This window comes from Pelodiscus sinensis, chromosome 10 (genome assembly GCF_052426305.1).
Source record: "Pelodiscus sinensis isolate ZL-2025 chromosome 10, ASM5242630v1, whole genome shotgun sequence".
Taxonomy (NCBI): domain Eukaryota; kingdom Metazoa; phylum Chordata; order Testudines; family Trionychidae; genus Pelodiscus; species Pelodiscus sinensis.
The window spans coordinates 52,289,983-52,317,617 of NC_143061.1; the positions used below are offsets into that span (position 1 = coordinate 52,289,983).

The window sequence follows — 27,635 nt, forward strand, 5'->3', positions numbered from 1 at the left end:
GGTAAAGCTCACAGCATCAATGGCACTGTGAGACTCTTAGGGCATGTCTAGACTACATCCCTCTTTCGAAAGAGGGATGTAAATTAGACAGATCAAAATTGCAAATGAAGCTGGGATTTGAATTTCGCACACTTCATTTGCATAATGGCAGCCATGCGTTCTTTTGAAAGTGAAACCACTGTCTAGACACAGTTCTTTTGAGGAAAAAAAACCCTTTTTCGAAAGATCCTGTACTCAAAAAACGAGATTTACAGGATCTTTCGAAAAAGGGTTTTTTTCTCCAAAAGAACTGTGTCTAGATGGTTTCACTTTAAAAAAGCCCTTTTTCGAAAGAACGCTCAGCCACCATCATGCAAATGAAGCATGGGAAATTCAAATCCCGGCTTCATTTGCAACTTCAATCTGTCTAATTTACATCCCTCTTTCGAAAAAGGGATGTAGTCTAGACATAGCCCTAATTTGCATCCACAGCCTCCCGGACACTGCTACTGTAAAGCTCTGATCAAGGCTGCTGGGGCACATCAATACCTGAAGTGGAGCATCCACAGGGACACGTGACTCCAAGAACCTCAGTTACTGCACACAGTGAGTAACCTTTCCTTCTCTCTTTGGCTAAGCATGACAGGAGGAGTTATTTCAAGAGCAGGAGTCTGGGGCAGATGAGTTAGCCATCATCTCCATGTCTCCACAACCTTCCATGGCATATGACATCAGGCAGCTTCAGGACCTCATTAGACGCCTCGCTGACACCCTATGGATCAATCCCTCTGGAGGAGGTCAAAGATCTGCAGTACAAGTTGCAGGATATTTTGCAGTTGGCAACACCCTCCAGAGTGGTCCTACCTATAAATAAGGCTCTCACGAATCTACCTCAGATGATATAGCAGATGCCAGCCACTCTCTACACCGATCTGTAGAAGGGGGAGATAAATAGTACATACCCGTTAAAGATTCTGACTTTTTATTTTCCTATCCCCCACCTAACTCCATAGTTGTGAATGAATGGGGGTGGGCAGCACTTTTTGAGACCTATCCCCTACGACAAGGACCAAAAGCAGCTGAACATTTTTGGACACAAATATTACTAGTTCCCAACTCTTCAATTCCAGATCATGATCAGGCAGTCATGGCCAAATAAAATTTTACAGAGGCCACATCTACCCTACCTGTATGTCTGCGAATAAGCCATCTCCTCCTCACAAGCAACGTATATTTCAGCAACCTAAGCACTGGGGTGTGGATGGTGCTCTGCCTGTCAATGTAGCTACTATCTCTTGAGGGTGTGGATTTATTACACCAATGGGAGAGTTCCCTGATTAGCATAAGTGTCTTCAGCAGATGTACTACAGTGCTGCAGCTGCAGCAGTGTGGCATTTCTAGTTTAGACTCGCCCTAATTACAACAAACTGATGATTTTTATAGAACAGATTCCACCCTGGTCTCTCTTCAGGGACTTGTCTCACAAGCATCTACTAAGACAAGAAGTGGTGTCTCTTCCCCTTGTAAGAACAGTAGAGCTGGTTCCTTTTCCTTACAGGAATAGGGGTTCTACTCAAAATACTTCCTAGTGCCAAAGGAGGATGGAAGATGGAGGCTAATTTTTAGATCTAAACTGAACAAGTTTGTGAAATCTCAGAAGTTCAGGATGGTAACTCAAGCAACTATAATTCCTTTACTAGAAGAAAGGGATTATTTTTAATGTCTAAACCTACAAGATTCCTATTTCTGTATAACTACACACACACACACACACACACACACACACACCATACAGAAAAATACCTACAATTCAGTATAGGCCAAGATCATTTCCAGTACCAAGTGCTTTCCTTTGACACATCTTGGCCACAAAGGTGCTTTCAAAGGTTCTAGCAGTAGTGGCAGCTTACCTTTTGCAGGATGTGATTCCTGTCTTCCCATTGTTCAATAGCTGTTCCTTTGAGACTGTTTTTAACCCAGAAGGCCTTTGCTGTCTTCCAAGAGTTGGGACCAGTAGCTGAGTGTTAAGAAATCTACACTTGTATCAGTACAAAGGATACAGTTTAAATCTCCCTAGACTAAGGGTATGTCTACACTAGCCCCCTAGTTTCAACTAGGGAGGCTAATAAAGCTGACCGAAATTGCTAATGAAGCGCTGGATTTAAATATAGAATCGTAGAATACTAGGACTGAAAGGGACCTCGAGAGTTCATCGAGTCCAGTCCCCTCCCCCATGGCAGGACCAAATACTGTCTAGACCATCCCTGATAGACATTTATCTAACCTACTCTTAAATATCTCCAGAGATGGAGATTCCACAACCTCTCTGGGCCATTTATTCCAGTGTTTGACTACCCTGACAGTTAGGAACTTTTTCCTAATCTCCAACCTAAACCTCCCTTGCTGCAGTTTAAGCCCATTGCTGCTTGTTCTATCCCCAGAGGCCAAGATGAACAAGTTTTCTCCCTCCTCCTTATAACATGCTTTTAGATACCTGAAAACGGCTATCATGTCCCCCCTCAATCTTCTCTTTTCTAAACTAAATAAACCCAATTCTTTCAGCCTTCCCTCATAGGTCATGTTCTCTATACCTTTCATCATTCTTGTTGCTCTTCTCTGGATCCTCTCCAATTTCTCCACATCTTTCTTGAAATGTGGTGCTCAGAACTGGACACAATACTCCAAGTGAGGCCTCACCAGCGCAGAATAGAGCGGAAGAATGACTTCTCATGTCTTGCTCACAACACACCTGTTAATGCATCCCAGAATCATGTTTGCTTTTTTTGCAGCAGCATCACACTGCTGACTCATATTAAGCTTGTGGTCCACTATAACCCCTAGATCCCTTTCTGCCGTACTCCTTCCTAGACAGTCACTTCCCATTCTGTATGTGTGAAACATATTGTTCCTTCCTTATAGTAGCCCCATCTAAGTTATATTTGCCTAGTTTATTGATAAGAATATCATGAGAGACCGTATCAAACGCCTTACTAAAGTCTAGGTATACCACATCTCCCTTATCCACAAGGCTCGTTATCGTATCAAAGAAAGCTATCAGATTGGTTTGACATGATTTATTCTTTACAAATCCATGCTGGCTGTTCCCTATCACCTTGCCACCTTCCAAGTGTTTACAGATGATTTCCTTAATTACTTGCTCCATTATCTTCTCTGGCACAGAAGTTAAATTAACTGGTCTGTAGTTTCCTGGGTTGTTCTTATTTCCCTTTTTATAAATGGGCACTATATTTGCCCTTTTCCAGTCTTCTGGAATCTCTCCAGTCACCCATGATTTTCCAAAGATGATAGCTAGAGGCTCAGATACCTCCTCTATCAGCTCCTTGAGTATTCTAGGCTGCATTTCATCAGGCCCTGGTGACTTGCAGGCATCTAACTTTTCTAGGTGATTTTAAACTTGTTCTTTTTTTATTTTATCTTCTAAACCTACCCCCTAAATATCCTGTGCTTGATTAGCATATTCCCAGCTAGTCGTCATTTTGGAAACTGACTAGCCCGAAGTAACTGCCTGTGTCTACATGCGGCAGAGAAGCGCGATTCCTAGATAAACCCCTTAGTTTGAATTAACTGTTAAACCTCATTCCATTTTAATGGAATGTTTAACTTAGCAATTTCGGTCGTCCTCACTTTGGGTGGGGTTCGATTACAGGTCACTGAGTATAAGGCTATGGGACTGGACTTAGCTTGTCCTGATGGAGGGGAGATGACAAAACGAGCAGAGAGCTTGCATGCCACACCCCATGAAGGATAAGAGGGGAAGGGGACTTAGTCTAAGGCCTTGTCAACACTAACCCCGGCCGTCAACCTAATTTCTGTAACATCATTTACGCACTTGGCAGTTTTGTGGGCAGTAAGGTTGGTGGGCCTGCTCTCCCCTTGACTCTGGCTACTCATCTCATCCTGGCTGAGTACTGGCCTCCACAGGAGACTCCTGGGAGATCGATTTATGGTATCTAAGCAGACACGATACATCGGCAGCTAGTGAATCGATAACTGCAGCACGGATTCCTGGTATAGTGATGACAAGCCCTTAGGCACGATTTAACCTGCCCCATTATTCAAAGTTGGAACTAATTAAGCTCCATTAACAGTCTTTTGTTAAGTGATCACTAGAACTGAAATCACCTGTGGAACAGCATTTCTTCCCCGCCTGCTTCAGCAATGACGTTCTCTTGCCCTTCCTCCCACCCCAGAGCTAAAAATCACAAATAGCAGCATGGAACCTCAAGAGCCTGACGTGCGGAGGTCACAGTAAGGAAGCAGGAAGCAGCAGAAGATGACATTATGCACTGGAACAGCTGGCACTGTGGCGGGTGGAGCCGTGAGGCAGCTGGTGAGCCGCATGGTGGGTGACTGGTGCGGCAGCAGCCTCAGAACAGGTACGTGGATAGATCATACATGGTGACTCCTTCTCCCTCCTGGGAGGGAGGTGAACTCAAAGCTGCACTGCTGTATTCTAGGTCTTCACTGACCAAGGACAATCACTGTGATTGGGATGTGGTGAGGGAGCAGAAGGGCACCTGGTAAAGGACCTCTGAGTTGTAGAATACAAGAACTTAGTTTTATGGTCATGAATTTTGCTTGCAGCATTTTTCCTACTTAAAGCCAGGTGACATCCCTCCTTTCATTTAGGGTACATCTAGAGCAGTGGTTCCCAAACTTTATGCCCCCTTTTTGATTTTTGAGAAACCCTCACGCCCCCTCCTCCCAAAAAAATAGCAGCAAAACTTGGGGTGGGATTGACCGGGGAGGCGGTGGCTGGGTCGCCTCATGCCCCCCCTGGAAGTTTGGGAACCCATGCTCTAGACTTTCTTTTTTCGAAAGGAGATATATAAATTCAGCACTAATTTGCATATATTCTTCTGATTTTTTTTTTGAAAGCGTTTTTTCCGAAAGTGAAAGCAGTTTAGACTTTTTTTTTTCCGAAAGAACCCTTCTTCCTTAAAAAAAAAAAAGAGGTGTACAGGGTTCTTTCGAACAAGTGGGGGGAGTCTTTAAAAAAAACTATCTAAACTGCTTTCACTTTCAAAAAAGCGATCAGAAGACTATGCAAATTAGCACCAAATTTGCATATAAAATTTCGAAAGTGAAAGCAAGTCTAGACATGCCCTTAAAGTTTATTTTCTACACTCAGCCTCTCTCTCCATGAGGGGGGAAGTATTGCCCCTTAGAGATGCCTCGGGCAGGGTGTGTTGTTTTCCTAGGTTACTGGAGGGCAGGGAGGCGTGAGGCTCAATCAGTTCAGTGTTGTATTGTTAAAGGAAACCGCCTAAATATTGAACCTGGCACTGGTTGCTGCTGATTCCACCTGGCAGAAGGGTTAAATAAATTCCATTCCAAGTTGTTAAACCAGTCTGTGTCTGTTCCCCCTTCTGTAAAGTGGACCTAACTACAGAGGGATGTTCTGAGAATTAATCATCTACTGTTTGTGAAGTGGTGTAGATGCAAAAAGCACTACAGAAAAGCCAACTGACTATAATTAGGTGTGATTATGGCATTTGAAGAAAGAAGAATCACTTCTGGTTGGCTAGCTGAAATCTACCACAAATAGACAGACCCATGGTTATCTGTATACTGTCCATGGATGGTTCCCTAACAATTTGCAAATCATAGTACTGTGCATTGCAGTCCCCTTGCAGCACAAAAATCTTACTAGCAGTGGTAAGATACACTTGTGAGCAGCTCAGACCATGCATCTCACCGTATTATTATTTATTATAGAGCATGAAGTGATGGTGAAGGCTGAGTGGAGTTCATCCCCTCCTCTAGAATCATATACTTTTTTGGGCACCGAATACATTTTTCAAGTGACGTGATCAGTACATTAATTTATTAGTTGAAAGACCCATTTTTAATATGAACTTAGCTTCCTGTGCCAGGCCTCTCTCTGGTCCCTGATGATTTGAGCTCAGTCATTATCTGCACAGGAACTGGCAGAGAGGTAAATCCTGTGTCGCTCCAGTGTGAAGACAGGCAGGCTTAGCCATCATTGCTTTCTGTTTTTCTTCACCATCGACAGTTTTTCCTTCAGCCAGCTCATGTTCTCAGGGCACTGAGACCACATCTTTCCTTAGCCCAGATACTCATCACATTCATTCATTGGCTCTGCTCTACCTCCTGTACTGCAAACCAGCACCATATTCCCTGAGGGCAATTTGACTTCATTCCCCATGGGCCAAACAGAAACCGATCGCCATCTCAGTTAAGGGCAGCATATGGCCTCAGTCCCTTTTGGGAGCCAAACGAGACGGTGGCCGTTTGAGAAGAGGGAAGTGTTTTGAGAGCAGGGCTTATGAAAGAGGTGTTGTGGCTCAAGCAATTTATTTTATTTTCATCCCTGACACAGCAAGCCGGGGCTATGAACTGCCATGTCTAGAGGTACCAGGGCTGTGCGCTGACCCAAATTGCGCCCTGCCTGAAAGGCTTCCCAGATAAGATTTGAGACACCAGGCTCGGCTGAAGAAAAAAGCTCAGTGATGAAGATTTATAGTTTAAAACAGTTACCCTTAATCTGGAATAGTTCTTTTAAAAAAATTGCCTGTTTCACTAGATCTGTCCAACAAGGCGACAGGCGGAGGGGAAGGGAGGCTATGTGTACACGGCGGAAGGGAGGGAGCTAAAGAAGAAGGGAAAACTGCACAAAAGGGATAGGGCAGGATGGCCTGTGAGGTGTGGGTATCAGGAGCAGGTGAAGCACGGGAGGGAGGAAACTACTGGATGTGCAAGCTGGCTGCTTTGTGATGCTGAGATGCTACAAGGCAGCTGTAAAACTAACAAACCCCAGACTGCTCTGAACTGTTCCTCCGCAGCATGAAGCAGCCTTTATCTTCACATGAAGGTTGACCCGGCATGGCTTCACTGCATTAGACGCTATTGGATACCAAATGGAACCATTCTCTTTGGGTTTCTTTTTTACTGTCCGTGTAAGATGGTTTTAAGGAAATGCCCATCAAACAAATGCATGAAGGTGGTTGTTCAGGTTAAGTAACTACACTGATAATTTACAACAAGCACCTGTAAAGGGAATGATATAATTAGCACAAAAATAAATGTGGTAAATTGTGGACATTTGGAGAAAAGAATGTAAAAGAAAGCCACACCAAAGGAATGGGACTACAAGGTTAAGGCATCCAACAAGCTTAACTTTCCCTGTAACATGGTTGGGGTGCGGGGGGGGGAGTGGGGGGAGGGGCAGGATCAGTTGTTCTTAAAAATCAGTAATTTGGGATAATAGATTATTAATAAATGGGTGTTGCATAGTGTCACTATAGGGCAGAGTGAAGGGTGTTTGGGTGCATTTACTGTACATTTTCATACCTTATATGCTTGGATATTTTAAGGTTAGCCTTAACTCTGAATTTCTTCAGGTTGTAAAGCATGCTCTGGGGCCCATTAGAACAGCCCTGCAATGTTGTTACCTAAAAAGTACACTCAACCTTTTATGAGTATTATACTCTTAATTAATTAATTGGTATTGCAGTAGTATCTTAAGGCCTGCGCCTCACAGAGCTAAACACGTTAAAGGCTAAGATTATAGATAACAGATGGATACAACAGATAGGGGAAGCACAAGGAAATGGTGCTAATTCTGGTACGCCCAAGAAGCAGCTCTCATACTACATCAATGCCCGAATTGTTGAGTTGTTCTGTAGGCATTACAATAGAGCAGAATTGCGAGAGGACAATATGGTGGCATCCTGGGTATTTGCAGCAAGTTCCTGCCATCCGTGAGAGAAAATATAAAAGTGCTTAAACCTGCATTCCATCTTAATTGTTTTGTTTTTGGGTAGCGGTGTCTCTGCATTGCCCTGTAGGGTGAATAAAGCATGCTTAACAAATAAGTGTTTGGGAATATTGCTTCTTTCTAGAATGAACAGGATATTTTGATTAAAAAAAAGAACTTAATTGTAGCTGAGATTTGATGGAAATCTTTTTAGATGTTCATTTAAACAGAGTTAATTTGGCAGACTGGTAAATTAAACAGCACAGAGTAACTAATGCAGAAATAACTGCCTTGAATTAATTTGGTAATGACTATTGTTGAAGTTACATGCAGTTTTATGATGTTTAAGCATTAGCTGATTGACCATTATTGCACATGGAGATTTTATAGAATTTGTATGTCAAGAGAAAAAGGAAACAAAGTGCAGTCGCCATATTTAATAAGTATGCACAATAACAATTTGCAAAAGCCTTTTTATAGAAATTATCTGGCAGTTACACATGAAAGAAAAAAGGGATCCTGAATTACAGTGTATAAAATAAAGCACTTTGCCTCAAGGAAGGATTTTTAAAAAAAAATCCCTAAATGTCTAAGGACTCTCCATTTAAATACTGAAGATACTAGTTACATATCTTCCTTTCATCTATGAAGAAAGATCCGAGATAACTAGTTTGTCTGACTTGTCTCCAGTTTCAGGGAGAGTTAAAAGTTCATCTGTTTCATAGTCCTCTTCAAATGATCTGCAATGAAAGAACAAAGCCACTGTCACATGTTTCAACATGTTTACTTTGTTTATAAAAATCTAATGTTTTCAGATACAAAAGTATTTAAACTTTCATGCAGCATTTTCATTGCTATCTCTAGTTCTATTAAAAACGAGTGGTCCTGTGGCACCTTAGAGACTAACCAAAATATATAGAATCCTGAGTTTTCATGGACAAAACCCACTTCATCAGATGAACTGGAGTGGAAATAACAGAAACTAAGATGTGTATAACAATAGGAGAAGTGACTGTCAATTGTAGGACCCGAGTTAATAAGTTAAGTAGGCTGGATGTGTCCCATTCATAGCTATTGATGTGAAATGAGAATGTCAAAGACATGGGAAATTTTATAGTGTGTTAACTAATTCATGTCTTTATTCAAGGCTATGCAGACAGCGTCAAACATGCAATGAACTCCAGTTCAGCAGTCTGTCTCTTTAATTGGATGGTGACATTCCTTTGTAGAAGAAAGGATACTTTTATCGACTGGCCAGGGAGGTTAAAATGTTCCCCTACAGGTTTGTGTGTGTTACTGTTTCTGGTGTCTGATTTGTGTCCATTTATCCTTTGTCACAGACACTGCCCAGTTTGGACAATATCCATGGCAGAGGGGCATTGCTGGCACTTGATGGCATAGATTACATTAAACGATGTGCAGTTGTACAAGCCCCAGATGTTGTGGCTTCTATTACTTAAACTTTTAGGCTACGTCTACACTGCAGGCTTCTTGCACAAGAACTGTTTTGTGCAAGAGTTCTTGTGCAAAAGGTCTTGCACAAGAGCGCATCCACACTGTCATGTGCTTTTGTACAAGAGCGTTCATGGCAGTGTGGACACTCTCTTGTGCAAGAAAGCTCTGATGGCCATTTTAGCCATAGGGGTTTCTTGCGCAAGAAACCCCCGTTGCCCGTCCACACTGCTTTCTTGTGCAAGAGCTCTTGCGCAAGAGGGCTTACTCCTCAAGGGGGAGAGGAATAACTCGTGCACAAGAAGCCCTCTTTTCCGACGCTTTACTGAAAATGTACTTGCGCAAGAATGCACGTGCAGTGTAGATGCTCCTCAAGTTTTTGCGCAAGAACAATTGTTCTTGTGTAAAAAGCCTGCAGTGTAGACATAGCCTTTCAGTCCCATACTGTACTGTTGATTTTTGCAATCCCACCCACCAAGAGAGCAAAAAGATACAAGAGCACAGAGGGACATTTTGGGAAGGTTTAAATATGAATCTCTTTTTCCTGTTAATATTTAAGAATGCCCTTTAAATTACAGCATAGGAAAATTATCACTAAGATTCTCCTGTATTTGTGTCTACACTGAGCACCACTCTCAGTTGTGTGCTGTGGTCAGTGACTCTTTTTAGTGTTGATAGCTGGGGACACGTGCCTGATGTTCTAGTCCTTTTCACCTGGAGCCAAGGGTAGGAATAATCTCACTCTCCCTAGCAGTGCCTAGTTCCCCTCCCTGCTGCAGCAGCAAGGAACGCTACTCTAGCTGAGGGTTTCTATTTTGAGAAAAAGAGTTTCGGTTTAGGATTTTTTAATCAGGTAAAAACACTTCTGTTCTAATGGAGCCGCTTTTTCAGCGCTGCCATTGTGGTTCCAACTGGTGCTCCTCTTGGTGCTGATGGTGTCCATTAGACACCTTTGCCTCCAATATAGTTCCAAAAGAACTTAGTGTCTAAGAATCGACCAAACGTCTCTGGCCATAAAAACTCAAAGGCTGGGCTGCAGACCGTTCTTGTGCAGGCGGCCTTGGCTTTGCCTCGCTCAGACCCCAGCTGGAAGCCTCATCATCCACCTCCTTGTCTTAGACCTCAGTGGCTCTGAATTTCCCTTCGTTCTCAGAGGAGCTGCTATAGTAGAACTATGCTAGGGACTAATCAATATCATGGTTAGCAGGAGGCGCTCCATCAAAGTCATACCCGTAAAGAGGAGATTCCTTTGGGTTCTTCTACCTGAAGTTTCTCCATCCTCTTTAAAATGGAGCGCAGGGTGCCAGGCAATTTAAATTCTCCCCATGACCTTGGATGCATTCAGTACCCTGACATTGTGGAAATCTTAGGCCAGATTTTTTTTTTTTTTTTTGGCAGCAGCCACACGGCAGCCTGCATCTCGTGCTGCGCGGTGTGTGGCACCACTGAACAGAGCCTTCCTGTTAGGCTTGAACTCAGAGGGTGGCATCTTGTTAGTGACTCAGATGCCGGAACCCCATGGGAGTCATGTCCGTCCATCAGTCTGTCAGGGCTACCAACACTGCCCAGTGGGCCCTCACTGGGGTTACTGGGCCTATCTCACTTGACTGAATCGTCTGCAAAGGGTAGAAGAGTAAGATCTCCAAGGGGAAGTGCCTGCTGGGTTCTTCGGCCTTTTCTTCTGGATTCCCGTTTCCCCTGTGCTCGCAGAGAGAGGGAAAGGAAAACATCAGCCCAGCCCTGCACTTCTGTGAGGCCTCTTCCCCTTCCCTGGCATGTTCTGGGAGATGAGCAGCGGGAGTGCAACGTGCCAGCCTGCCTCCCAAGAATGTCTCCTCAGCTTTGATGTTGGAGAAGTTCAAAAGACCAGAACTGTCCTTCCAGGCGGGAGGGCTCACTTGGTGCCTGCTGGAGGAGCCTGCCTTGGTTGCGTCTTTCTCCCAGGAACCAGCTGGTTTGTGTCAGGGACTGAGGACTCAGTCTCTTCCTCCGGCTCCCCCGCTGAGTTCCAAGGTAGGTAACACCCATTTCTACTGCATCTGCCTGGCACAGTCAAGACACCTTGGTGCCACAGGGCCATCTGCGTGGCATGAACGTTGTCTCATTCGCAGTGCATTTCAGAAGCTAGAATCACAGAACACTAGGACTGGAAGGGACCTTGAGAGCTCATCAAATCCAGTCCCCTCCCTCACGGTAGGACCAAGTACCGTTCCTCCCTGACGGGAGTTTGTCTAACCTCTCTTTAGTATCTCCAATGATGGAGATTCCACACCACCCCTCGGCAATTTATTCCAGTGTTTAATCACCCTGACAGGGAGTTTTTCCTCCCTTGCTGCAATTTAAGCCCATTGCTTCTTGTCCTATCCTTAGGATGTCACAGGAGGCAGGATAAAAATTGTTCTCCTTGACCTCTTTTAGATACCTGAAAGCTGCTGTCATGTCCCCCTTCAGTCTTCTCTTTTCTAAACTAAAGCACAGTTCATTGTCTTCCCTCATAGCTCATGTTTTCTAGACCTTTAATTATTTTTGTTGCTTTTCTCCAAGTCTACTTCCCCGGTTGCTCCACAGCTTTCCTGAGATGTGGTGCCCAGAACCGGACACAATACTCCAGTTGAAGCCTAATCAGCACCAAGTGGAGTGGCAGAACATCACAGGTCTTGCTTGCAACACTCCTGTTAATACAGCCCAGAATGATGTTTGTTTTGGGGGGATTTGTTTGTTTGGGGGAGGAGGTTTGCAACGGTCACACTATTGACTCATATTCATCTTGTGGGCCACTGTGCCCCCTGGATCCCTTTCAGCAGTGCTCCTTCCTAGACAGTCGCTTCCCATGCTGTGTGTGAAACTGCTTGTTCCTTCCTAAGTGGAGCACTTTGCATTTGTCCTTATTGAACTTCATCCTATTTACCTCAGACCATTTCTCTAGTGTGTCCAGATCACGTTATATTATAGCACTATCCTTCAAAACTCTTGCCACCCTCCCAGCTTGGGATCAGCTGCAAGCATTAGAAGCAGAAAGGATCGATAGGAAGATCCACATAATGAGCCAGAGGCTGACTTGATACCATGTGACATTTTGATTAAAAACTAAGCCTGCTCTAAGTCACAGAGTAAGTGGATTAAAAACTGGCTTACTGACAGCTCTCAAAGTGTAACCATAAGAGGGGAATCGTGTGTGTGAGAGAGAGAGAGAGTTTCCCACAGGGACTGGTTCCTCCCCCATGCTATTTAATATTTATCACTAAGCTGGATGGATACAACAGCGTCACGGATGAAATTTGCAGATGACACACCGAGTGGGCCATAACAAAAAGGACAGGTCTCTGCTGCAGCGTGGTCCGGATTCCTTGGAAAACTTCATCTAGAGGGTTGTTGAAGCCGATCACTGTATCCAAACAATCGATGCTCACGTGGGAGTTTCCCAGAGAGCGTTTGATAGGCAGGCCCTCGGGGAGTGTGGGGCCCAACCCCCAACCCTACTCCACCTTCCCTCTGCCCTTTTCCCAAGCCCTGCCCAGCTCCTTTCTACCCTGTGCACCTTTTCCCAACCATCCCCTCCCCAATCAACGCAACCTGGAGGATGACTAGGGGGGCCTGGCATGGGGAGGCAGCAGGGGTCAGGCCAGCCGGCCCGCATCGTGGCAGCAGGAGCCTCGGGAAGCAGAGCGACCTGGCAGCCTGCTTTGCTCTGCCACCCTCTCCCAGAAACCCACGTTGTGCAGGAGAGCAGAGCAGGCCGGGGGGCCGGATCACTCCACTTCCCACCACTGCAGTAAAGCAGAGTGACCCGGGTCAGCGATGGCAGAGCAGGCTATTGCATCGCTCCACTTCCCGTGGCTCCTGCCACTGCGGAGAGCACAGAGGGCCCCTCCCCCCCGTAATTCCCAGGGCCTTGCGGGCTGACCTCAGCAGTAGGGATCGGCCCCAAGACGGTTGGGGCAGTGGCTGCAGGGCTCTGCAAAGCACAGGCCATGGGGTGGCTAGTCTGGTCCAGCTCTCAGTGTGGGAAGCAGGGGGAGGGCTGCAGTGGGGCTCTTTCCCTTGACGGTGTTGGGGGAAGGGTTTGATGCAATCCCGAAGCTACCGGGTGAACTGTGGTGCGGAGTCTCGTTTGAATTCTTTAGAGCGATGGTACTGGAGAGCTGGCAGTCGGCCTCCTTCGTGTAGGTGCCACAGCCGAGCACTACAGTGGCAGCCGCTTTGTCTGTTTCATCGTGACCTGGCAGCGAGGGATCAGGATCGGGACAGCTGGCCTCCCAGCCCTGGAGAGCTTGTGGTGAGTGTGATGCTTAAAGACTTCACAATCTATGCAATGGCCAACTTTGTGACTTCAACTACAGTGGAGTCTCTGGGCAGATGGTTCTTTTTTCTTAAGACAGTGACAGTTGTCTGGGGGGGGGGGGGGGGGGCGGCGAGTATTATTGTGAAAGAATTCTTTGTTCTCATCCCCAAATGAAATTTGCATAACACCTTGCAAGGTTTTAATAAAGACACTGGATTTATGGTTTATTACAACAGCTTGTGAGCCCCTAACGACCCTGTTCATCCTATGCCTACAGAGGTGCCAAGTGACTTTTTCACCTTGAATGGTCTCTTACGACAATGATTCTCAACTAGGGATGTGCCAAGGTCTCCCAGGGATTATATTACTGCATCAAGAACATAAGAACGGACAGACTGAGTCCAACCAAGGGTCCATATAGCCTAGTGTCCTGTCGGCCGACAGTAGCCAATGCCAGATGCCCCAGAGGGCAGTGAACAGAACAGGTAATTTTCAAGTACTCCCTTTCCCATCACCCATGACAGAGGCTAGGGCCACCACGATTCCTACCCATCCTGGCTAATAGCCATTGATGCACCTAACTTCCATGAATTTATCTCGCTCTTTATTGAACCCCATTAAAGTCCTGCTCTTCACAACCTCCTCTGGCAAGGAGTTCCACATGCGCTGTGTTAAGAAAAACTTCCTGCTGTTTGTTTTAAACCTGCTACCTGTTAGTTTCATTTGGTGACCCCCTAGTTCTTCTGTTATTTACCTGGTTTTACAACATGCTACATAAAAAGCACTAGTGAAGTCAATATGAAGTAAAATTTCATGTGGACAATGACTTGTTTGCACTGATCTATATTCTATACACTGAAATTAAGTACAATATTTATATTCCAAGTAATTTATTTTATAATTAAACAGTAAAAAGGAAGCAATGTTTCAATAAGGGCTGAGGAGGGCTTTAAACTAGGTTCGACGGGGACTGGTGAGCAAAGCCCACAGGTAAGTGCTGAATGTGCGGGACTGGGAGATGGGTTGGAAATGGGGGGGACTACGGCCTATAATGGCAAGGAGAAAGGAGGGTCAGGGCACAACAGGGAGGCAAGATCAAATCAGTATCTTAGATGCCTATATACAAATGCAAGAAGTATGGGTAATAAGCAGGAAGAACTGGAATTGCTAACCAATAAATACAACTATGATATCATTGGTATTACAGAAACCTGGTGGGATGGGACACATGATTGGAATGTTGGTATGGAAGGGTACGGCTTGCTCAGGAAGGACAGACAGGGGAAAAAGGGAGGAGGAGTTGCCTTGTATATTAAAAATGTACACACTTGGACTGAAGTGGAGATGAACGTAGGAGATAGCTGTGTAGAGAGTCTCTGGGTTAAGCTAAAAGGGGTAAAAAACGAGGATGCTATCATGCTAGGAGTCTACTACAGGCCACCTAGTCAGGTGGAAGAGGTGGATGAGGCCTTTTTTAAACAATTAACAAAACTATCCAAAGCCCAAGATTTGGTGGTGATGGGGGACTTCAACTATCCAGACATATGTTGGGAAACTAACACAGCGGGGCACAGGCTATCCAATAAGTTTCTGGACTGCATTGGAGACAACTTTCTGTTTCAGAAGGTTGAAAAAGCTACCAGAGGAGAAGCTGTTCTGGATTTGGTTTTAACAAATAGGGAGGAACTAGTTGAGAACTTGAAAGTGGAAAACAGTATAGGGGACAGTGATCACGAAATAATAGAGTTCATGCTCTTAAGGAAAGGTAGAAGGGAGACCAGCACAACTGAGGTAATGGATTTCAGGAAGGCAGATTTTGATAAGCTCAGAGAACTTGTAGGTAAGGTCCCATGGAAAGCAAGACTGAAGGGAAAAACAACTGAGGAAAGTTGGAAGTATTTCAAAGGGACGTTGTTAAGGGCCCAAAAGCAAACAATTCCGCTGTGTAGGAAAGATAGAAAATATGGCAAAAGACCAGCTTGGCTTAACAAGGAGATCTTGCATGATCTCAAAATAAAAAAGGAGTCGTATAAAAAATGGAAACTAGGACAAATAACAAAGGATGAATATAGGCAAGCAACACGGGACTGCAGGGGCAAGATTAGAAAGGCAAAGGCACAAAATGAGATCAAACTAGCTACAGGCATAAAGGGAAACAAGAAGACCGTTTATAAATACATTAAAAGCAAGAGGAAGACCAAGGACAGGGTAGGCCCACTGCTTAGTGAGGAGGGAGAAGCAGTAACAGGAAACTTGGAAATGGCAGAGATGCTCAATGACTTCTTTGTTTCGGTCTTCACCGAGAAGTCTGGAGGTGTGCCTAACGTAGTGAATACAAGCAGAGAGAGGGTAAGTTTAGAAGATAGGATACACAAAGAACAAGTTAAAAATCACTTAGGAAAGTTAGATGTCAGCAAGTCACCAGGTCCTGATGAAATGCAGCCCAGGATACTCAAGGAGCTGATAGAGGAGGTATCTGAGCCTTTAGCTATGATCTTTGAAAAATCATGGCAGACAGGGGAGATTCCAGAAGACTGGAAAAGGGCAAATATTGTGCCCATCTATAAAAAGGGGAATAAGAACAACCCAGGAAACTACAGACCGGTCAGTTTAACGTCTGTCCCAGGGAAGATAATGGAGCAGGTAATTAAGGAAATCATATGCAAACACTTGGAAGGTAATAAAGTGATAGGGAATAGCCAGCATGGGTTTGTGAAGAACAAGTCATGCCAAACTAATCTGATAGCTTTCTTTGATAGGATAACGAGCCTTGTGGATAAGGGAGAAGCGGTGGATGTCATATACTTAGACTTTAGTAAGGCATTTGATACGGTCTCACATGATATTCTTATTGATAAACTAGGCAAATATAACTTAGATAGGGCCACGATAAGGTGGGTGCATAATTGGTTGGATAACCGTAGTCAGAGAGTTGTTGTTAACGGTTCTAAATCCTGCTGGAAAGGGATAACAAGTGGAGTTCCTCAAGGGTCTGTTTTGGGCCCCGTACTGTTCAATATCTTCATCAATGATGTAGATATTGGGATAGAGAGTACGCTTATTAAGTTTGCAGATGATACCAAACTGGGTGGGGTTGCGACTTCTTTGGAGGATAGGGACATAATTCAAAATGACCTTAGCAAGTTAGAGAAATGGTCAGAGGTAAACAGGATGAGGTTTAATAAAGAGAAATGCAAAGTGCTCCACTTAAGAAGGAACAATCAGTTCCATACATACAAGATGGGAAGTGACTGTCTAGGAAGGAGCATGGCGGAAAGGGATCTAGGGGTCATAGTGGACCACAAGTTGAATATGAGTCAATAGTGTGATGCTGTTGCAAAAAAAGCAAATATGATTCTAGGTTGTATCAACAGGTGTGTTGTAAGCAAAACTCGTGAAGTCATTCTGCCGCTCTACTCTGCACTGGTTAGGCCTCAGCTGGAGTACTGTGTCCAGTTCTGGGCGCCACATTTCAAGAAAGATGTGGAGAAATTGGAAAGGGTACAGAGAAGAGCGACAAGAATGATTAAAGGTCTAGAGAACATGACCTATGAAGCCAGGCTTCATGAACTGGGCTTGTTTAGTTTGGAAAAAAGAAGATTAAGGGGGGACATGATAGCGGTTTTCAAATATCTAAAAGGGTGTCACAAGGAGGAAGGAGAAAATTTGTTCCTCTTGGTTTCTGAGGACAGGACAAGGAGTAATGGGCTTAAAGTGCAGCAGAGGAGGTTTAGATTGGACATTAGGAAAAAATTCCTAACTGTCAGGGTGGTCAAATATTGGAATAAATTGCCAAGGGAGGTGGTGGAATCTCCCTCTCTGGAGATATTTAAGAACAGGTTAGATAGACATCTGTCAGGGATGGTGTAGACGGAGCTTGGTCCTGCCTTGAAGGAGGGGGGCTGGACTCGATGACCTCTTGAGGTCCCTTCCAGTCCTATTATTCTATGATTCTATGAATAATAGCGTATAAATTAATAATAATGCTCACACTTTTATTTCTATGTCTGATTTTGTAAGCAAGTAGATTTTAAGGGAGGTGAAACTTGGCGTGTGCAAGACAAATCAGACTCCTGAAGGAGGTACAGTAGTCTGGAAAGGTTGAGTGTCATGGTTTTATAATCTATGTTCACTTCTTATGCTAAACAATCTGTTCCACCTTGTATTTAGCGGTGACAGCAGGAGTGCATTTCCCAGACCTGTAGTAGAGGCTTGTATCTCTCATCCTCTAGTAATACTTTAAGGTTTCATTTTCTATTTACCTTGCATTTCTAATCCAACTGTAATACATATTTACTCTCTTTCTGAAACAAACAACGAAGATGATCTACGTTTTCTTCCTTCTAACATTCGCTGCCTGCTCGTCTGAAGTAGGCAAATGCTCTTCTCTCCCTTTGCAGCCTAGTTTAAGGCAGTTTTTCTGTATACAAAATGTGTGGGATTACTGAATGTAAGGCATCAGAGGGGTAGCTGTGTTAGTCTGTAACTGGAAAAAACGTAAACAACGAATAGTCCAGGAGCACCTTAGAGACTAACAAAACATGTAGATGGTATTAAGAGCTTTCATGGGAACAGCCCACTTCTTCAGATGACTGGAGTTATTAATAGTCTAGTTGCTAAATAAATAGCAGATGGGGAGAGAGGGAGGGGGAAGAGAAGGGAAAAGAATCGTCAATTAGAGTAGCATGTCAGCACCTACCCTTCTTGTAATTGCTCATTTCCAGATTCTTCAGCAACAAGGAGCTCATACTCTTCCGCAGCATATCTATCCCAGTCTGAGGGCTCCGGCCCATCGTTTTCAACATCCTGAACAAATCAGAAAAGGAAATGTCCTTACGGGTCTACAAACGAGTTTGGCAAAATCTTCTCCCCCCTCTATAACCACAAGCATTTCTGCAACTCTTGCTGTTGGGGTTTAAATTACAGATTGGTCGAGTTCTTTACGCAAAGGGCTGAATAGAAATTATATATTTCATATTAGGCTTTAAAACTCAGATCTAGGTGGATCTGACAGCCACCGTGAACAATGGCATTCCAAAAATGTTTAGCAGGAATAACACTGCAAATCTGAACTTCTCTGGCAGGACATTCTGTAAGAGGAAGGGAACTCCCCCCCGGGGACTTGTTCTCAGATCAGTCCAGGCTTTAGAAAACACTGACACTACTTTGAATTGCTCCTACAACCAACCAGGCAGCTTCTTTGGAGCACAAGGGCAGTATGCTTAGAGCATTCTTCAACAGGCATGAGCTGGGCCAGGCCTTTCGCTCCAGATGAGCTTTTCAAGAAACATACGATGCTGGCCCCAGGTAGCAATTCAGCAGTGGGGCCTGGACAGCTCAAGGTCCTGGATCAATCTGGCACACTGGGTCTGTGCAATGCTGGCAGAGGTGTCAGGGGCCATGTAAACACACAACAGGAGCCAATACAGATGGGAAGGAATGCAGAGTCTCTTACTGATAATGACGTACCCAAAACAGACACTTTCATTAGATAGAGGGGAACACCAGCTGTACAATAGTTCAAGTGACCTAAACTCTGCACAGCTACTCGGCTTGCCTTGGCATTTGGTGTTCACCTAGGGTGTGTGCAATGAGCTTATTGCTAGGACTGTCAAACAATTGAAAACATTGATTGAGATTTTAAAAAATAGCTGCAATAGATCAGTTTTAATTGCACTGTTACATAATAACAGACTACCAATTTAAATGTATTTATAAATGTTGTTGGATAGTCCCCACACTTTCAATTACAGCACAGAGTACTAAAGGTGTACAATGATCACTTCATATAATTTTTATGAAGTAAAAAGGTAAACAAAAGAAACAGTATTTTTCATTCACCTCATACAAGCACTCTAGTGCAATTTCTGCATCACGAAAGGGCAGCTTACAAATGCAAAGTTAATATTTTTGTTATATAACTGCACTCAAAAAGAAAACAATGTAAAACCAGTCCTATTTCTTGTTCAGTCAATCACTAAGAAAAATAATCTCCCCCCCCCCCCCGCATTCCCCTTCTGTTCTGAAATGTGATTTGTCCTTTTCATATGTGTTCATTTTTTTAAATTGTATCCTTTGGTATATATGGTTGTGACTATTTTCTTCCACTATTTGATCTGAGGAAGTGGGTCTGGCCCACGAAAGCTCATCACCTAATAAACCATCTTGTTAGTCTTTAAAGTGCTACATAGTCCTGTATTTTGTTTAAGAAAAATAAGTTTGTTTATATTTGTAAGACAGTACTGCCTGCTTATTTACAGTGTCACCTGAAAGAGTGAGCAGGCATTCCCACGGGAAAGCTGTACTATAAAGACAAAAAGTGAACTGTACATTTAGTATTCTGTTGTTGTAAATGAAATCAATACATTTGAAAATGCAGAAAAATATCCAAGAATATGTATAATTTAAAGTGGTATGTAATCATGACTTTTTTCCTTTCATTCATTTTACATTAATTGCTTGAGTTACCTGTGATTGACAAGCCTAATTCTTATAGTGCCAAATTTGGTGTCTGTGAATGACCAATGTGGGCCTGAGATACCCTGTCCTATCTTCACCCTAGAAACATCTTTTCTTACAATTTCTACTAGTGAGCTACAGCCTGACACTGTCAATTGAAACCCAACCCTTGTCAGAAATCTGAACATGAACGGCCTGGGCACACTGGTGCAATCTGCCCCGCAAAGGACTTTTTGGTGGGGGTAGGGTGAAGAGGGGAAATGCCCTCGGAGTAGAGCAGAACCTTCAGAAGGGGCGGAGGTTGAGCATTCTCAAAGGACAAAGGGGCGGTGGAGCAATTAACGCAGTGAGGGGCCTGTCACTAGAGCCCAGCAACCCCCTCCCCCATACAATGGCAGAACAAACCATTGTACCCTGGGCCTTATACCCAAACACGGTCTGTGAACGAGCGACGTTTCCTCTCTGGTGCCAGAGAGCGGGTGCAGCGGATGGATTGCTCACTTAAAAGCTACACCGGACAAGACCAACGTGTATTTTCAGAGCAGCTTCGTCCAGTTTCGCCTCCCACCCTCTTGCTATTGCTGCTGCTTGTCTCGCTACATACAACAAGCTAAACGTCACCCATACTAAGGTTTGGAGCAGCAATGTGTGGAGACCCTGCCTTGTACCTTCTGTATCGCAAAGGGATCCCGCTGTTCGTTGTCCAGGTACTTTTCTAAGTTAAAGAAGGTGTTGTAGAACACGTGAGCCATCCTGCAGCGCTTCAGGTCTCGCAGTGTCACCCTTCCTGCCGAAAGAGCACACGCTATTTTAGTGGCACATTCTTAATTAGTTGCACAACAGGCCTCAGGCAGCACAAGCCGTTTCTACGTTGGGATACCGCCACCAGCAGGTGTTGGGTTTTCAAGCTGCCAATGCCCGTTTGTTACGTAAACAAACAGCGCCATCCGGCCTGGACCAAAGGCGAGCATCTCCTGCGACTGTTTCGCATTTGGCTTTGTCATGCCTGTCTAGTAGGGCCCATCTTGGGCTCTGCTGTACCCTTGCTCAGGGCCCAGCGCCTGTTAGCACTACACTCCGCATTCTGCATGACCAATGCAGAGATTGCCAGCATGTGCTGCAACGTCAATGGGTCCACTGTGGTTTTCTTGCCTCAGGCTGTTTCTAATCGGGCCACTTTTGTATTTCTTGTGGGAGCCTCTCAGGTAGGCTCCCTAATGAGGCGTATTTGACGCATGTTCATGGACAGGCTACTGTTGTAAACAGCTCCTTACCAGGCTGGTACTGACATTTGCTGGCTTGGTTTCAGGTTCAGGATTACCCGCTGAAGGCCAGCTGGTGCTTTGCAGGCTGCTTTTGTTTGTGTTTTGTGCTGGGGCTTTCTCTAGGTTTACTTTTTGCTCCTAAATACACTCATGAATCGCAGCCAAAAGAGTGGCCAGCATTGCTTTTCCATCTGAGTGCAGGGCTGCGGTGTTTTAATCAGTGCTTTAGCAACATGTGTTGCTGGACAATCATCTTACAGCTGGCCATGAGCCAGGCTGCTCGCTGTCTGTGGCTTTTGCCTTGTTTAGTGTAAGGCTTGTTCCTCCTGTTGTGTTGATTATTTGCACCTACACTCAGGAGATGCGTGTGATTACCTCATCCCAATCCCGCCGTTCCAGGACAAGGGGCTGAATAGTGGCTGTTTCAACTGTAAAGGTGATTTGAAGGTGCAGTTTTGCTGTGAACGTCCCAATACAGGCTATATTTTGATACCTACAAAAGAACTTTTTAATTAACCCTCCCCCTCCCATTGAGCAAGACTGAATCTAAACAGTATTTTAAATACTATTATCCATTATTTAATTGGTGGGGGTGGATTTTCCATCCTTCAATGAAGATTAAATGTCTCTCGCTAAAAGAGGTAACAGCCAAGCTGAGCAAGACTGCAGGAGCCTGTTGTAGGAATGGCTAGATGGGGTGAGATGCTGATAGATGTGTGTGGCTGTGTGCGTGTGTTTGTGTTTTCTTTGTGCGGTGCCCCAACCCCGTGCAGACAGCTGGCAGGGCCGACCTTGAGCAAACCACTTTATGACCACAAGATCCAAAGGCACCAGGCCGGATTTACTGTCAAACATGGACATTAGCAGCACCGGGCCAATTCTAGAAGGATGCTGAGACAGGTCTGCCCACCCGTGCTAAAGGACACACCGTGGCAAATGGCAGGCCTTTTCGTTCCCCCTCGAATGAAAGAGCCTCCCTCTGACAGACCCCTTTATACCCTCATACAAACAAGTTCATGCTGCCCCTCTCATGTCACCTTAGGCATGGATGGTTCAATTTAAATATATTTAATTTGTACTGTTATTCCGAGCGTATCATTTAGGAAAGGTCAGTGTCTTGCTCTTTGGGAAATGTTTTCTGACCATCTTTGATTGGAGGACGTTTGGGTAGCTCTTGCTATCAGGATGTTTGGCTAAGTACTCTTTGGCTAGCACTTAAACACGTATATTTCTGCCCCATCAGCCCTGGTCTTGCCAGATTCTGAGAGCCGGTCCTGCAAGAGCTTAGTTCTCAGGCTCTTTTCCTACTACAGCTAGTGCAATCCAGCTGGCCAGAGCGGATTACGATAATGTGCCCTTCAGGCTGTAAAACCACTGCATGCCAGAATTTATGCCAGAGCTTGGATTCTAATGCTGTGCTAAACTTTCTGGTGGGGACTGTTTTGGTCTGATGTTCTTGCTTGTCACTCAGGCCGAGGGTAGCACATCAGCTGAAGCAGGTTAACTCAGGTGCTAAGCCTGCCATTACTGCAGCAGGGTGGGGACCCTGTGAATGCCAGCTCACCCACTACAGGGTGAAACAGTGTCTTTTGACCTCCTGGGTGATGTTTTTATCCCTCCCCGAGCGGGGTTTTGCCCACAGGCACTTTGTGAGAGTTTTTATCTGGGCTAAGGAAAGGAAGAGAAGTGCTGTCCCTATGGGTGCTCAATGGTCCATGGCTGCATTCAGGAGACCATCTGCCACAGGAAGAGAAGGGCCCTTTTAAGCCCCCATTTCAGAGGGACAGACCAGAGAAGGAAGGGATTTTCTCTTTCCATACACCCAGACTAGCTAAAATGGGACTCAAGACTCCATCTTTGCATGTTACAAGGCTTCTAGCTGCACCCATAATGTTCCCTCTAATTTTTCCATCCACATGTGGAATAAATTTGATGTGCACCCCAAGTAGAAACACATGCTGCTAGCTGTGGGTGCTCTGCCAAGCAGCTGAGTCAAGCTGTACCAGTGACCATACAGCTGTATGGGCCAGATGCTCCTTATGCTCAGAGAACGCCAAAGATGGGGACGGTGCTTTCCTTGAGACCAGAGGGCTCTGAAAACAGAGACCAGGGCTGAGTGGGGTTGCTTGCTGAGAGACAGTCTACAGGGTGGGTGGTAAATGCTTCTGGCAGAGCCAGAAGCAGCAGCAGCCTCAGTGGTACTGTGAAGCGGATGAGAGTCTGGGGTGGGCAAGAGGCTGTCAGCGAGCTAGATCAGCACAGGTCAGGGACAGCGACAGCCGCATTCAATGTGGCTGCTCTATTCTAGGAGGGAGGCTTTGTGCTCTGTCCTGCCCCTCAGCAAAATCTCTCAGCTCCCATTGGCAAGTTTCTGATCAATAGCAGCTGAGATATTTTGCTGAGGAAGAGGCAGCCAATGAAGCCTCCTCCTCCCCTCCCCACTCCTTCACTCTGCCTGGAGCAGAGCCCTGTGGTATCAGAGGAGAACATCAGTTGGCCAAAGTGTCCCCCCCCATTATGTATTTACTCTCCTCTATGAGACATGTCACCCAACTCCTGCTTGTTTTGCATCATAAATTTAAGAAGTGGCCCCGGTAATTTAGCAAGAATTAGTCCCTAAGGCAGTGACTGCATGGGACTGTTCAGGGAGCATCCACCACACGCAGAGCTCACTGCGGAGCTCTGCGCAGCCCTGTTGTGTGGCTGTGTGAGAGGATGGCTTTGGTGCTGCACAGTGGCCCAGAATGGCTTGACTGGCGTCCTCCAGCCCGGCTAGGGCAAACCCCTCTCTGCACACCCAGGTGCACAAGTCCTGCCCAGAACTTGGCCTTACAGAGCTTTAGACCCTCAGCCACCAGCTTCTGAAACATCAGCGCTGCCCTTCTACCTCCTGGACTATTTCACTGCAGGGCTAGGGGGCTGCCCTACGTCTCTTTGTGGTATCAGAGGAGAACATCAGTTGGCCAAAGTGTCCCCCCCCATTATGTATTTACTCTCCTCTATGATACATGTCACCCAACTCCTGCTTGTTTTGCATCATAAATTTAAGAAGTGGCCCCGGTAATTTAGCAAGAATTAGTCACCATAAATCCCTTCCTCCCAAGCCCTTGATTGTTACCGCTTGTGCCGGGATGGGCAAGCAACCTTCTTCTCTCCCACGTCCCAACGTTTAGCACAGCCTTGGGCGAGGCTGGTGTAGTGGGGAGAGAATCCAAACAAAGAGCACACGGGCCTTGCTAAGCACCCCCAGGAGGTGGGCGTGACAGCAGCTCTTACCATCCCTGTCTGGCTTCACCAGGTCCAGCATCTGGCACAGTAAGTCATGGAATGGCAACGGCTCGATGCCCATGGCCTCCATCCGCTCGCACTGTTCCTCGTAAAAATACTCCAGTTCATACATGGACAGCACACCGTCCCCATCCACGTCCAGGCACCGGAACCAGTATTCAATGCTAAGGAGCAAGAAGAGGTTTCGTCTTTTCCTGTTGGCAGTGGTGCAGAAGCCAACAATATTACCTGGGGCACCGGAGAGCGGAGCCGTGTGAGCGTGAAACAATCACCACGTCAGGAGCCCTCGCGGGGATGATTTGAGGTTGTACCTGCTTCGAGCAGGGGGTTAGACTAGCTCAGTGTTTCTCAACCAGTGGTACGAGTACCCCAGGGGTACTCGAGAGACGTCTGGGGGTACACGGACAATTGAATTTTGGAGACAACTGAATTTTTTTGTTTTACAGTGTTTTATTATTTTTGAACTTTTTACACCCAAAAATTGCATCGCCTACCAGGCTACGATTACGTTGTTCAAACAAATGTGTTGCAATGGTAGAAAAAATGGCGTGTGTCTGAAAACTGTAGGTACTGGGGGTACTTATAATTTTTTTTAAAGGGGTATTTTATAAAACAAGGTTGAGAAACACTGGACTAGAAGACCTCCTGCGATCTCTTCCACCCCTAATCACTATGTTTGCTGTGTCGTGTGTTACGGGCTCTGCTCTAGCCCAAGATGGGGTTGTTCAAACAGAACAGGCTAGTTGCTGGAGAACAGACGGCAGGAGCTAGCGTAGGTTGAGTGTTTCACCTCGTGCTCTGGGCTCTTCCGAGCAAGAGGCAAAGCTCTCACGTGCCGTGGCTTTTGCCAGAGACAGTTCTGGGGCAGGACTGATGGGAAGCCAGTTCACGCTCCTCATCCCCAGTCGCTGTCCTAATCCACCCAATGAGGCTCAGAGTGGATGGACACAAGGCAGGAGAATGGGGTGGGGGGGTGTAGTTTTCTCCCACACCGACTGGTTCACACATCTGTCTTCAATCAGGGGCTCCCTGGATTGTGCTTTTTACCACCCTTCCCCAGGCAGTCACCGCAGTGCCCAATCCCGCCTGAATGGCCTGTCCTGTACCCTCACCGCTGCTAGAACGGGTCAGAACGAGGCAAGTCTCCTACAAGAGGGCAACGGTGTGGCAAGAGGGCAGGGATTAGAGTCCAGCCTCCCCCTTCGTTATCACCAGCCTCCCACCCACCCAAGTCACTGACTCGCACTAAGAGCTCAGTGCAGGAATCACCTCTCTGATAAGCAGCCCCCCTAAAACAATCCGCACCCTTTAGAGCCCCAGAAACCAGGGTCCCCGCCCAGAGAAACCAGAGAGACAGGCGTGTGTTCCCGGTGCTGGCCTGGCGGCAGAAGGCGGCTGGCAGGCTGCGGTCCTTATACAAAATTGGGTGGGGGCTCACATGGGAGGTGTGGGGGGGGGGGGGGGGGCAAGATGGTTCTCTGGTGCCCTGGCCTCCCCCCCTCATGTAGCAACCTCGATGCCTGAGAGAAAAGCCTCCCTGATGCCCCACAACAGCTGGCGGGTCTGTGCCTGCTGGCAGCGTTTGCACCTAGCCCTGCCCGTAGGCAAGGCCAGGCCGGGCCCTGCTGGGGAAGGTGAAATGCGGCGCCGAATGGGGCAGCTGGGGGTGAAGCTACAACAGCTTGGGCCTAAATCTTGGGGAGGAGGGGGGGACTGGGTGCCCTTGGGCTGGCAGTGTGGGGACCGAGACTGCAGTTATGGCTGCTGTCCAGGGGTGCTGTGGTAGCCGGGGGCATTGCCCCGGGCCCAGGCATAAGCCATGCTGAAGCCAAGAGCAGGGTCTGCCTGGTGGTGCTAACGACGGCTTGGAGCTTCTTCCTCCCCCCATCGCTGCATCTCTCCTGAGGCAAACATGGGGCAGGACAGAGCAGGACGTGATGGGAAGTTGTGGGGCCCTAGTGAAGTCCAGGGGCTAGAGAGAAGGAGGCAAAGCAAAGGCTGGTTTTACCCAGTTTTCCATTGGTAAGTTCTCTGCACGGGGGATCCGGCAGGACCACTCCTGACTTGCCTGGCAAGGAGCCGGCTTGCAGTGGGCTTTGCACTAACCAGTAGGCCCCACTCCCCTGTGCTTTCCGCGTGTCTCTCTCCATGCCCTTCCCACAAGTCCTACCTTGTGGGGCTCCTTTTGTCTTCCTCAGCAATGAGGAGCCACACGAAATCTGCATAGCTCAGCCGCCCCTCCTTCTGCGCGTCGCTGCCTCTGCAAGACACAAAGCGCCCGCGCCGTGACAACAGGAACCCAGCCCGCAGCATTGGGGGGGGCTGGGAATCGCCACACACCTGAAAAACACCCTCGCTTGTTCTATCAGGCCGGTAGGAGCGCCTGGGATTGGTCAGCCCCTCCGACCCCCACTGACTGGGCCTGGCTCGGGGGAGGAGCGCACCGGAGAGCAGATTCTGCATTCGGGTCCCTACCGGCCCTGCAGAGACCAAGGGGCTTCTGACGCTCTTCCCCCAGAGCAGTTAGGAGCTTTTGCAATGATGCTTTCCTGACGGTGCCACAGGGCTAGGACCCCCCCCCTCCCGCTCGCCGCCTCTCCCACAGCCCAGTGCGTGTGGGACTGTGCTAATTTGACAGGATGTTATTTAATATCACCCAGTGCCCCCCCTTCCAACTGGCTCTATCCCACGACAGCACTGCTAGCACTTTGCCCTCCCTCGGGAATGGGGACCATACGAGAACACCCGGCACTTCCAGCGAAGGCTGACACGGCTCCTGTTCTAGTTTTTGCTTCCTTCCATTTCATTCCCCAGCCAGAGGGCTCTGCCGTACCTCACCACTGCGCCACTGAATATCCGCTCAATAATCCGGGTTGATAAAGCTGCAAATGAAGAAAAATGAAGCATCAGGACCTAGGCACGGTCAGCCTCATGGTCTCTCAGCGCTCTGTGGTGGGCTCAGTGTGTGGGAAGGCGCCATCCCACACCCAGACGGCTGGCCAGCAGCCATTTTAGCCCAGCCCAGCCTTACACCGCAGCAACAAATCATTTCAGTTCTCTCTCGCGCTGTCACTTCCTGTGTCCTCCCCTCCCCCCAACAAAACTAGCGTCTCCTCACAACACGGCGGTTCCGGATCATCCAGGTCTAAGGAGCGTGCCATACTAGCAC

General features: G+C 46.5%; 2 protein-coding genes across 4 annotated transcripts in view; one reads left to right on the forward strand and one right to left on the reverse strand.

The window, feature by feature from the left end:
• Window positions 1–281: 281 nt before the first annotated feature.
• On the forward strand, window positions 282–17,659 carry LOC149523878 (uncharacterized). Its single transcript, XM_089780985.1, has 3 exons — window positions 282–4,376; window positions 8,868–16,269; window positions 17,625–17,659. The coding sequence occupies exons 2-3, from the start codon at window positions 14,484–14,486 to the stop codon at window positions 17,657–17,659; spliced, it is 1,821 nt and encodes a 606-aa protein (XP_089637111.1). The 5' UTR covers window positions 282–4,376; window positions 8,868–14,483.
• PPP2R3A (protein phosphatase 2 regulatory subunit B''alpha) overlaps window positions 8,143–27,635 on the reverse strand; it is a 77,736-nt gene continuing 58,243 nt past the window's right edge. For all 3 annotated transcript variants that reach the window (XM_075937375.2, XM_075937373.2, XM_075937376.2), the window contains exons 9-14: window positions 27,300–27,348; window positions 26,637–26,726; window positions 24,455–24,630; window positions 20,582–20,700; window positions 18,154–18,260; window positions 8,143–8,460 (exon numbers count right to left, since the gene is read on the reverse strand). In XM_075937375.2, the coding sequence (XP_075793490.2) occupies window positions 8,364–8,460; window positions 18,154–18,260; window positions 20,582–20,700; window positions 24,455–24,630; window positions 26,637–26,726; window positions 27,300–27,348 (638 nt within the window). In that variant the 3' untranslated portion in view covers window positions 8,143–8,363. The remainder of the gene's footprint in view (window positions 8,461–18,153; window positions 18,261–20,581; window positions 20,701–24,454; window positions 24,631–26,636; window positions 26,727–27,299; window positions 27,349–27,635) is intronic.

Excerpts from the sequence above, each read along its gene's own strand:
- LOC149523878 (XM_089780985.1), top strand. The coding sequence starts at position 14,484 with ATGGGGGGGACTACGGCCTATAATGGCAAGGAGAAAGGAGGGTCAGGG. Across the intron at positions 16,270-17,624 it reads TGTCATATACTTAGACTTTA|CGGTGACAGCAGGAGTGCAT; the intron begins GTAAGGCATTTG and ends CCTTGTATTTAG.